Raw genomic sequence first — 12,094 nt, forward strand, 5'->3', positions numbered from 1 at the left:
TGTTTTCGTGTTCAATGCGGAAGGGCAAAAAATGAAAAGCGCACTTTTTCGAGATTTTCCTCTTGCATCTCTAGAATTTCCATGTGAAATCGAGATTCTGCTGACTTTGTGGCCTCGATGTAATGTATAAGTACGTTTTGTTTACCTTATCTTCTTCGGGGGTCCAAAAGTTAGTGTTTATTTTTGGCGTTGCTTTCTTAAAAGATACAATTCTTCACATACTTATTTAATATCCCTGAAATGTGGATAAGTTCCAAAAAAGCGATAGTGCGCAACTTCTACACCTTAACGACCTTACATATGTGCTTTGGATTTGACAGCGTCAACCGAAGTTTTGGGATGAATAACACTCACTTCAAGATGGAACAAAAGCTTCACCGTATCCAAGTGCACAGACTGGATTCAGTTGTGGGCAGATGATCCACTTACGGACAAAGTAGACAGAGATTCTTTACTTAGAACAGGAAAAATGTAGTACCGAAGAAAAATTAGTGAATTAAACATAACTAAGAAATAAGCTAATCGAAAATTAAAGTTCATTTCAAATTTGATGTTTCCTCTTCAAAGGTAACAACGTCGGAGTTATTCCGATGATTGTGTTTTATATCATAGATGAGACGAGGATGAAAGATTAGCAGTCCATTTTTGGTGCAAGAAACTGCATTGAAGAACTTAACCGAACGGATTACCTACGTTAAAAATGCACTTTGCATGAAATCGCCGATTAGTGAAGAGACAAAGGAGATATCTTAGATTGCTGACGACGACCGGGTGGAGAAACAGGTGTAGTTTCCGGGATCGCGATCGGGAAACGCTTTGTCCATCGTTGATAGGTCGTCCCCACCTCTTCTGACATATTGGACGTCTTGAAATGTCAGACATTGGAATGACAATGCGATATGCAGTTCAACCATTTTATGGGATCCAAAAACAGTTAGAAACGAAGGAAATGTCCAGGAAAGTGCAACTAAAGGAAGTCTCACTCAAACGTAATTCTGCCGTAGATCAATTATCCTTGACGGAAGGATGACTAGTTTTCTCCTGCGATGAGCGACGAAAGGAATGGCTTCCAAATATAATAAAAGTGAGGGAAATAGAGCGCGCTTTCTGGATATTCTCTTCCGAAATCAAAGGAAAGGAGTTTTACTGCTTATAACGGCTCATTTTACTACTCTAAGCCGAGAAAACGTGGCAAATTGGAAAAGCAGATTTGGGTTTGTGTAGCGTTTACTTTCTGTTGTTATAATATTAAACCGCGATTCTTCCTTCCCGGAGATTTCCTATCAGGAATTTGTGAACCTTTCCGTTGCTACGAAAAAGGTGCTTCAAGTCTAATTTTGTTTCTTTCCGCCAACTTTATAGTAAAAACCGCTTAACTGCTGAACATTCATAACTCTAAGAAGACGTCTTTTATCTCGTAGATATCTGAGGAAACTAGGTTTTGTAAGTTTTCAGTTCTAATATTTTCTTAGAAGAGAAATATTTAGGCTCAGCGCAAAAATGCGGATAAAAAGCTATGAAAGCAGAAAATCCAATTTTCAAAGACCCAAATTTTGGAGAACTCCGATTTTGTCCAAACTTATCCAAGTTTGAACCAACGCTAGGCCTTTTATCGTTGTCGGCTCAGACATCAAAGATGTGGGGCCGTTTTCTCTACTTCACCGACCATTCTCTGCGGAAAAATACGTTATCGAATTTAGGGCATGCGAGACACATATATCTCTAGCCCGAAAGTGCATCCGTGAAATACTAAGAAAGCTGGGAAAGCTATGGCTTATTTGCTGCGGTGAAAATTACGGTCTAAATTATTCAATGGATCGAGAGAGTCTTTTGTGTGAAATTCCTGTGAAACTCTTAAACAAAGACAAAGTATGTGGTAATAGTAATATTAGTGAGAATAGTAAGAGTAGGATTAAAAAAGTGCTAAACGGTTCAAGTTCATCCATTGAATTTTATTGTGCATTGAATTTAAGAAAGTTGCCGAAAAAACCCTTTCTCAGAACAAAATTTCAACTTACATATTCGAAAAAAACTCTACGCAATGACTCAGAGGGCGAGTAGTGCGAATTTGCTCAGAAATCGTTCACTTATTAGCAGTCTCATCTCAGTCCTTGAAGATCTGCAGGATACTAGCACCTCATGAAAATGTATGACACTCAGGAAACTTTTTTTACGGCGAAGTTCGATGGGCAACCGTTTTTCGTGCTTGGAAGTGAAGAATTTTCTATTTGAGTATTGTACATACTTCTAGAAATTTCTCGAATAGTGCACAGGCCTACAAAATTCAACATTATCTGCCTTCCTTGCGAGAAAAAATCATTTGTAGTTTTTGGAAGTTGCGGAATTTCCTTTTCTTCAGTTCTACTCACTTTTTTTGTTCAAACATAAAATTTCTTCAGTTCTACTCACTTTTTTTTGTTAAAACACCACAAATCTCAGTTAATGGATGCCTAGTAGATAAAAGGAGGAGAATCATTTTTTTTCCATTTCCGGATATCCTGGCGTCGATTTTCGCCTTCGCACTTCAGAGCCATTCAAGACGAGTTCAGGATAATTTTGAGTCACCTCTTCGTGTGGTAGCTTGCCCATAGCACACATTTCTGGCTTCATGTCATGCGATATATTTTCTTTTTTATATTTGCGCTCCGAACTATCCAATTCGATTTGCAGGCATGAAATGACGCGACGTGTTGTCGGAAAATGTGCACGTGTGCAGCGACAGTGACGTATAAATGAGCGTCCATCGCTGTCACTTCATCCCACGACTACTATGTCGATATGGAAGCGAGGCGCTGGAACGTCTGGTCATTGGGCGAGTCCTGAAGATCGAGTTTTCCGGTTCATGAAAATTGAAATAATAATAAAAGATAGCGAAATAACGAAGCAAAATCATAATAATAATAGTGAGAATAATAACAAGGTGATTGAAATAGTCCTTATAAGTACAATCTCTAACAAAATGATAAAGTCAGCGCTAGGGTCGTGTTTTACTGGTATTCTTAATTCTTCTTAAGGTTTTAGAACCCCTGTCGGCCTATACAACGACTTGCGGAGGCCAGCCGATCATCAAGTCAGTGTTTTTATCCTCCCAGACAGATGTGGTACTACTTCACCAGAGGGATGAAAGGCTTGGTTTGCACTTCAGGGGTTTCGAACCATCGACCATGTGGCCACAACGGACCTCTGACCGAGTGCGGCACACCCGAATCCGCGAGGATCCATGAGAGTGGGCCCAACCCTGGATATAACCAGTATGACCTCGAACAGCCTCGGGCGGTGGCTGCCCCAGCTCGCAGCAGCGAGTACGAGCAGCTCGTCGCGCCGTATTGATGTCATTCATCGGAGGGTGCCGCGGCCGCGTCGCGTCTGCCGCGCGCGTCGCGGTCACGGCCAACAGCACGCAGTCGGCCGGTTGGCATCACAGTACGGCCCTCTTGTCGTCCAACTTCCCCGTTCGCGTCCTGCCTCGGTACTTTTGCTTTTGAGAGGCTCTTTTTTGTGTTTGTCGTTATCTCGCTGTTTCCGCTTCGCCTTGGTCGAGATTTCGTGGATTCGTGATGCTGTTTTTGGGACTATTACAGCGCGGACGGGAAAGTGTCATTGATGGCTCCGGATTCGTTGTCAACCTTTCAATTTTCGTCGTTTTTTCTTCAAGAGAAAGCGTTTCTACTGGATTATTACGTTCAACCTAGAAGTGATTCGTAGGGACAATTACTGTTATGATTTGAACCCCTTTCTCTTTTCTAAGCGATAATTCTGCTACACTTATTCTAGAACTCTGAGCAAGACCTTCTTTTAGTGGACACTAATATTGTATTGTTTCTGCTATCATTTTTATGTGGAACCAACTGTTTTCTTTTCGCTTTTTCTTTGTGACTCCTTCGTTGTAGGGGGACCTCAGCATTTCTGCTGCTGCTGCTGCTGTAGTTTCCCCGTAATCCTGAATCTTCCCAGCTACCCTTAACCCCTCCTCTCTTCGTTTCATTTCAGTTTCGTTCCTTTTATCGAAAAAACAAAGATTCCACCATCAGTTTCTATTTATTTCTCGTCAATGTCCACTCATATTTTAACATTGACTGCACAGCGGAACGACTCGTCAGAGTTTTGCCTTCCCGCTGACCCCTCTCTCATTTGCCGCTTTCATGACATTGTCCTCCGCTCCCGAAAAAGCTCCTCCAAGGTTTGCTGCAACAACTCTCAACGACTCGAAGTGGAGCTGATGCGAGAACGGCTTCGAGGATCTAATTTTCTTGTGGCTTTAAACTCTCTTCTTGGAGCGTTTGCTTCCTCTTCTACGGAAGTTTTATTTCCCATTAATACCATTTATATTGTATTATTGTTATTATACACCTATTTATTCCATTTATATTCTTATTTCATACTTATTTATATTTATAGTTATTGTACGCATGCTATTTTAGACTGAAATAATCTGTAACTGTGATGCACTCAGAAGTAGTCATATCTCTAATATGGTGCGCCCACCATCAATTCAGAAAATTAAACAAATTTAAATTAGTTTTTAATTGATTTCGTTGAGCTGTAAATTTAAATTATAAATAGGAATTAACGGCATAATTAGTATAGTATCCCATCAACGTACGCTTTTGTTATGTTTCTTTTATTTTTGAATGTTAAGATAAACTAATAATGATAATAGATAGGAAATTTGATTTACTCTAGAATATGTTATTCTTTTTTAGTACTTACTTTGTTCTTCACTTTTCATTTCAGTATACTACCCAAGAACTTCTTACTAACTTTACTGCGGTATTTTTCTTCGTATATAATTGACAACTTGCATTATTTATATGATAACCCATTCGAGAAGCTTATTTTTCTTATTTTAACAGTTATGCTAGTGCATACTCCCATTCCACGAAATGGAAAACTACCGAATTACTTTACAATAAATTAAAATCGGACTTATTTTGTACAATTAATATCTACATTGCATTATATTGTAAATTTTGAGCTTATTTCGACTTTAGGTATGAGGTGCAACTTATTATGGAACTCTTTTTTCTGGTTTTTTTTTTTGTTCTGTTGCGGCTAGCTTTATTTTGGGGGAAACGGAAAATGGTTTTGGGTGGGTTCGTTCCAATGATTTGATACGATTATGTGTGTTGTACGAGTCCACGATGCGGCAAAAAGTTGCGAAAGATGCCACTATTAATTATTAATATTATTTTTAGTTTATTAGTCATTATCATCTTGACTTACTTGACTTGACTGAACCGGCGGGCTGATATCATCGCAAACACCAGCATTTTACCAAGGTGTGCCGTCCTTCAACATAGCTCTGCCCTGCCTTCTCGATCTTCTGCGACAGCTTGCACAGAATAAATCCATTCGTCGCTGTTTCATATTGTGCCAAAATTTACGTCTCGCCTGAATAGTCTATCCGCGCCGAGTGTCCTTAGGTCCTCTTTCACCACTCAGTCCAAAACTTCGTTTTCGACCAGGTGGCTTCTTCCAGCTCGAACCCCACGAACTCCTCAAAACTCGTCGAACAAGGCGATCTTCCGGTCTCCTTAACGAAGAAGCGAAGATGATTTTCTGTAGACACTTTCGATGGCGGTGCAAGATGTTGATATCTTCCATGTGTCATCCGGTGGTATACTACATCAATTTCCGCGTAAAGTTGTGGCATACCGTAGGTCAGAAGTAGCCAGGCAGCCGTCAAAGCAGCTTCCTTTCAATCAAGCAATCAAGCCTCTCCATCACCGTAGATGGTGCTTGCCAATTCTCCGATCCGTACATCATGGTGGAGCGAATTGCGGATGGGTGGACTCGCAGCTTGACATCGTTGGTGATGGGAGTTGACCACAGGCATTTCGTCAAGGAGTTAAATGCAAAAGTGGCCTTAGCGCACCTTTGCTGAATATCTTTCTCGTAGCTGCCGTTGTCCTTCAGCGTACAGCCCAGGTAACAGAACTCATCGACGAGTTCTATCGGTTGTCCGTCCACCCTGATTCACAGCTGGGAAGAACTGCTGGTGAAATGAATCTCGGGAAGCTTTTTTCTAACATTTGTTGTCCTTTTTTGTGTTACAAAATGAAATTGTTTGAGAAAGAGTCACTCCTCCTGCTAAAGCAGAAGAGATTCTTTAGTCAAATAACACTTATATACTGATTCCAACTTTTTTCCTTCCACTTCCACTTACTGACTGGCGTTCATTCTGATGGTTAAAAACGCTTTCAACAGCTGTAACATCAGATTTTAATTTCGCCGCCAAGTGTTAAAGCTCGCCCTGTAAGAACAGGAAATGCTTTTTAGAACGTTGTGCAAGCCCTTCCGCTCTTCGTTTTACAACTTCCTTTTACATGAATGAGATATTGTTTTGACTTTAATTGCAGGACTGTTAACGGACAACTTGTTTACGCACTCAACGCTCCGTTTAACTAATGTGACAGTTTTCTGCAAAGGTTTGACGTCGATTTGTCTCTGTCATCGTATTTTCTTCAAGTGAACTATTAGAGAAGATTCAACTTTGATTACTTGAATATTAGAAATCGTAGTTCCTGAAAACGAGCTAGATTCAGAAAAAAAAGACTGCTCGTATCATGTTTCTCTGCCCACTATTACCTAGAAAAGTCATATTATCTACTTATCTTCTTTTCACAGAAATGATTTCCACTGAGAATAGCTTTCCTGTTTCTTTTTCTTTTCTTTGAAGAGAACGCTGCACGAACTCGAAATAGCATGAGAAATTAGTCGGCTCCTCCATAGAGTATCAGCAACGAGTGAGTGTCACATGTCGATGGTTTTGAGGCGAGGCGTTTCGCAATGTTAATTTACAACTCGCAAGAAACCTTCGTCGACACGCATCTATCGTAGAGCTCTAAACTTGTTCATTCACAATTACGAACTGTCCTGCGGAAATAAATATGTGATGGAGAAAATGAACGTCTACTTGCAAAAATAACTATAAATGCGAGAAAAAAAACTAAGAAGAAACTGCATAGATTGAACTCTTATCATTTCTGTATTATCGCAACTCTGTTCAATCCGCTGTTTGTCCATAGCGAAATTAACTTTTTTATCAACTTGCGATTGAAGCTCACTCCTGCCATTAATTCATCGGCTGCAGTAATTTGGGAAGTCTGAGACCACCGGCAGCAAGGAACCGCACTACTTAACTTGAAGGGCTACAATAAAGTCGTAAAAATGTCACGTTGTATGTTATTCGATGGAAAAACCCTACTAGTGCAGAGAGATGGATGTTGTGTATTTTAAATCAATTTTTTTTGCAACATTCCACTTCCGCAAGATGATACAAATCTGTATTCGTATGCATACCTTGGCTTCGTTTTTTCTCCAGTAATTTTTGAAATCTAAAAGAATTCGAAAAATTTTCAAGTCTAGATATATTCCTGTTAGCTGTCGATTCTAAAACATTATCCGTGAAATTTATTCGTGTTCTCCGAAGATGAGAATCTCAAATAGGATGTATGGAACAGCTCCCGGTTAATAAAAATGAACGCTTAAAAAACGTCCAAATATTGGATTTTACTGCAACGATTATGGATTTTCGATGAGTGAATGCGTAATCGACCTATGTACGTATGAATGATGTTTTGAAGTGCAGATTAGCTTTCTACTTATTCCTTCATTGTCGTATATTTTGACAATATGTCTCACGAAGATATGTACTGACATAAGACGTATTCTTGCCGCATTTTCTTGACTTTATCTATTTCATGAGCAACAGAATGCTATAGGTAGGTTTTTCCACTGCGCTTAGGTCTGTCAAAAAACAATATTTTTCATACAAATTGCTAACGTTCTGGAAATCTGGTTATTTTCAATTTTCATCACACTTGTGCACGTCAACGACTTGCTGTCTTTCTCTATTCTTGTTAGTTCCTCTATTTTCTGTATCTAGACGGAGCTGGGATGAGTTAGCTGGTTCAGTAGTATTCGAATGAGCACAGAGGACAAACCTTCAACTTCCAAGGAACCCATGAAAATGCCTGAAAACGCAGCTCCTGTCGTATCGGCAAGCGAAGCTGCAGCTAGGTTAGTTTCTCGCAGACTTCCAAAGTATAAGGAAATTTGGTTGAAAGTTTCCAGGCAAGGAGATCAGATAGAAGTATTAGCGAAGGAAGCAGAAGAATTAAGAAAGAAGCTAGACCAAGAGCGACAAAAACTGAACGATATTCCGAGTAAGTGATGACTCAGCTGTTTACTGTTCTGTTTGTGGATGAAAAGAATTTTGATTTTCCGTGCACTCGTATGCGCTCTGCTTATTATCTTAAATTTAAATGGGTTGTTAGGTCATTTCAATTTGCCCGGTTACTTTCTTTATTTGAGGGAGATGCACAGACGAAAATTTGTCCAGCGCTCTATTCCTGTGGTATTTTTTGCTAGATCTTATATTATTTTTCCTTATTTCTTAGTTCACTTCTTACAATTTCCCTTGAAGGAATCCCTATTTTCTATTGTCTTTCGTTAGCAAATGCGCACTTGTTGGCGAGCTGACAACTTCAATTCTTCGAATATTTCAGTCCAGCAAGCCGCAGAACGACTGGATCCGCTTCCAAATCTAGGAATTAAGCAAAGAAGAATTCTAAAAGGACATGCCGGAAAGGTTCTATGTATGGATTGGTCGCTGGACAAAAGGCATATTGTTAGTTCATCGCAAGATGGAAAGGTGATAGTATGGGATGGGTTCACTACGAACAAAGAACACGCTTTGACGATGCCAACTACATGGGTCATGGCTTGCGCATATTCTCCGAGTAGTCAGTTGATTGCATGCGGGTTTGTTAGCGCTTTGAAAATTTTCACTTGTTTTTTTTTCTTCCCCTGAAGCGATTGCTTTTCAGAGGGCTTGACAACAAATGCAGTGTTTTCCCTCTTTCATTTGAAGACGACATTCTGCAAAAGAAGAGAAGTGTGGCCACACATACGAGTTATATGAGTTGTTGCATGTTCTTGCGTTCGGATAACCTTCTGCTCACTGGAAGCGGCGATTCTACTTGTGCTATATGGGATGTAGAAAGTGGGCAGGTATGTTCTAAGGTTTTTTTTTTGTACGATTTATCGGACTCCTCGTTCTCACTTTTTTCTATTTGGATGATCGCCTACATAAGTACGTCTTATCTTTTCTTCTTTGCAAAATGTGAGAGAATGGAAGGGTTTCTCGAAGAGATTTATTTTCTTCTCGGGAAGTCGAAGGGAATTTCTTCACTTTCAGATGATCCAGAATTTCCATGGACACACTGGCGATGTTTTCGCAATAGACGTACCTAAGTGCGATACTGGTAATGTTTTCATTTCTGCCGGTGCCGACAAACATTCGTTGGTGTGGGATATTCGCACAGGACAATGTGTTCAGGTGTTTTCTTGAATTTTTATTTTCAATTGTGATTTTTTTTTGCTTAGCTTAACTTTCTTTCATGCTTTGTCTTCTTGTTCGGAATAAATATAGTCGCTCCGCCATTAACATTCATGTTGAGCTGTATTTTTAGTCATTCGAAGGCCACGAAGCGGACATTAACACCGTTAGGTTCCATCCGAATGGAGATGCATTCGCTACCGGTTCCGACGATGCCACAGTGAGCGTTTTGTGATTTTGATTTAATGAACAGAAGAACTTTCTTTTACTCTTGTTCCTTTTTTTTTGCAATTTCCGAGTCAATGAGTATCTAGCAAATGTTAATGATGGTAGGTTCCCGTAAGACACACATTTATATGAAGCGGTTCACAGTAGTTACATATAAATTATTAGTTAAGCGTCATGGAAATTCATTATTATTCATTGTTATTCATGAAAATTTATTATTTATCATTATTCGTGAAGATTTTAGTATCCAAATCTCCAGTTTGATCGCGGAGATTTGAAACGTCTCTAAGCGTTCCTACACATTGTTTTAGCAGAAACATCAGAAGCCTTACCATTCCTAGCTAACTTTCGCGTATCAAATCCCTTGACTGATCTTATAATTCCATTTGGAGAGCAAAAGAGAAAAATAGGGATTTGTCTATTATACAGTATAGTAGCGAATGCTTTCCATTTCAGTGCCGTTTATTTGATTTACGAGCCGACCGGCAAGTATGTGTCTACGAAAAGGAATCCATACTCTTTCCTGTGAATGGAGTAGATTTCAGTGTAAGCGGTGAGTTTTCTTCTGTTTCTCACTTTTATTGTCTTCTGCTAGAAAATACAGTCAGCTACACATTTTAAAGGACGTATTCTGTTCGCCGGCTACGGTGACTATCGCGTCGGCGTATGGGATTCACTTAAATGCGTGCGCCATTCGGTTCTTTATGGACATGAAAATCGCATCAGCTGTTTACGAACTAGCCCCGATGGAACTGCTATATGCTCTGCCAGTTGGGATTGTACTATTAGGGTGAGTTTTGGCAGATGATTCTATCAAAAACAGGAATTTGCTGATGAATCCAAGAACTTCAGATCTGGGCATGATCCTCGTTTCTCAGAGTGTTTGCCACTGTCATCGCGTTTTACTACTCCTTCGTCTGTGTTCTTTGTCCTTGTGAATCTAAGTCATGTAAAAATGAAACCGTTTAATTCTTTATATGATTGTCGAAAATGTAATAAATATCTGAAAAACGCTGCAAAAAGTGAGCAACCATACGACATGAATATTTAAGTTTACACAAACCAATAGGTGTGAAGAGATTTCACGAATAAAAAGACAGCTCTTGCTCTACTGCTTGATGACAAGGAAGGAAATCATGGAAGTGAAGGGTGGAATTTGCGAAGGAGCCGGTTAGGGGTCGCGGCCTTATACCTGAGTAGTTTCTTTATTTATTATTTATGTTATTTCTTTGAAGCTTTTCAATATATTCATCTCAATCAGCTAACAAATGAAAGGTCTCAAGATCTGTTGGTCATACTGTAGAAGTTAGTGGCTACGTGAAATTTCTCGATGGTGCTCAAATGTTATGCGAGATTTCACCAAGATTTTTGACGTTTAGTTTCTGCAATAAAAGGATAAATGATAAGGTGTCTGGTGTTAATCTGTTTTGATGCGCCACTACGTTCACTTCAACTAGGGATCCTTTGAGGTTTACGAACGTGTAACTGGGCCATACGGTGACCTACGTAAGCTAGCCAATGTGTCAACCCAGTGCTTCATCCTCGCAGAGAAATCTAGTACCAAGTAATTGACCAGGGAGGGATGAAAGGCTTGGTTGGCACCAAGACGGATTTGAACCTCTCGTTATTGGCAAGCTTTTGATCGCAATATCCTATCAGCAATATCCAGTTGACAATGCAGCCACAGCGGAACCTCTTACCGACTGCACTACACCGCGCGCAGTAAACGTAGAATTTTCCGTTTTCTAGTGTTTTTTCCACACAAAAGTGAACCACTTGATATACGATTTGTCTGGCAGAAGATTTTCAACAATTTAATGTTTCCAGTATTTTGCTTCTTCTGTGGAGGTTATTGTCAATGAACTCTTCACACTGAAGCTATTAAAATGATCCTGGAGAAGTCATTCCATTCCGATTCAGTATTTCTTGTCTTCGACCACTTTTGCTCAGAAGGTAGATGAGATTAGATGAATAATCTTTGTTTCTATTTCTTAAAATAATATGTGCTAGCAGTTCAAATTTCTTCCTTGCCGACGTCAAAGTTGGTCCTCTGTTCTCCTCGGGAAACTATTACTATTACTAGTAAGTAGGTAAGTTGGTATAGAAAAAGAGATAAAGAGAAACATTGCACTTCTATTCCTGGACTTCGGTGAAAATGGTTTAGTGGCTAATTTCGGGAGCAAAAATAGAGAATATCTCATTATAAAGCAGGTTGCCATTCAAGTTTCCCTAGCATTTTGGGCGCACCGCTTCCGAGTTACGTCGAAAAAAATCTCATATAGATTTTATTTTTGCCAGACTTTTACTCAGTTCCTGTAATTTTCGAATATTGATGATTAGAAAATTGCTAATCGCTATTTGAGTCTGAGTAGATGGGTATAAGATTTTCTTGGTGTAACTTTATCCCGTTGCTTTTACAATTTTCATGAAATACATGTAGAACGGAAAGAGCAAATTTCGATTTGATGTTCATACATATATTTGGTGAGGATGACAGTAAAATAAGTAAAGGTGTACAAAATT

At 39.5% G+C, this 12,094-nt stretch overlaps 1 protein-coding gene across 1 annotated transcript; it reads left to right on the plus strand.

The window, feature by feature from the left end:
* Positions 1 to 7,927: 7,927 nt before the first annotated feature.
* On the plus strand, positions 7,928 to 10,435 carry RB195_005960 (uncharacterized protein; the record flags this gene model as incomplete). Its single annotated transcript, XM_064178787.1, has 9 exons — positions 7,928 to 8,022; positions 8,077 to 8,168; positions 8,511 to 8,766; positions 8,832 to 9,015; positions 9,203 to 9,343; positions 9,477 to 9,563; positions 10,028 to 10,124; positions 10,195 to 10,361; positions 10,424 to 10,435. 9 exons carry the CDS (start codon positions 7,928 to 7,930, stop codon positions 10,433 to 10,435), a joined length of 1,131 nt encoding a protein of 376 aa, XP_064035799.1.
* Between the last annotated feature and the right edge of the window lie 1,659 nt (positions 10,436 to 12,094).

This window comes from Necator americanus, chromosome I, assembly GCF_031761385.1.
Source record: "Necator americanus strain Aroian chromosome I, whole genome shotgun sequence".
NCBI classification, from domain to species: domain Eukaryota; kingdom Metazoa; phylum Nematoda; class Chromadorea; order Rhabditida; family Ancylostomatidae; genus Necator; species Necator americanus.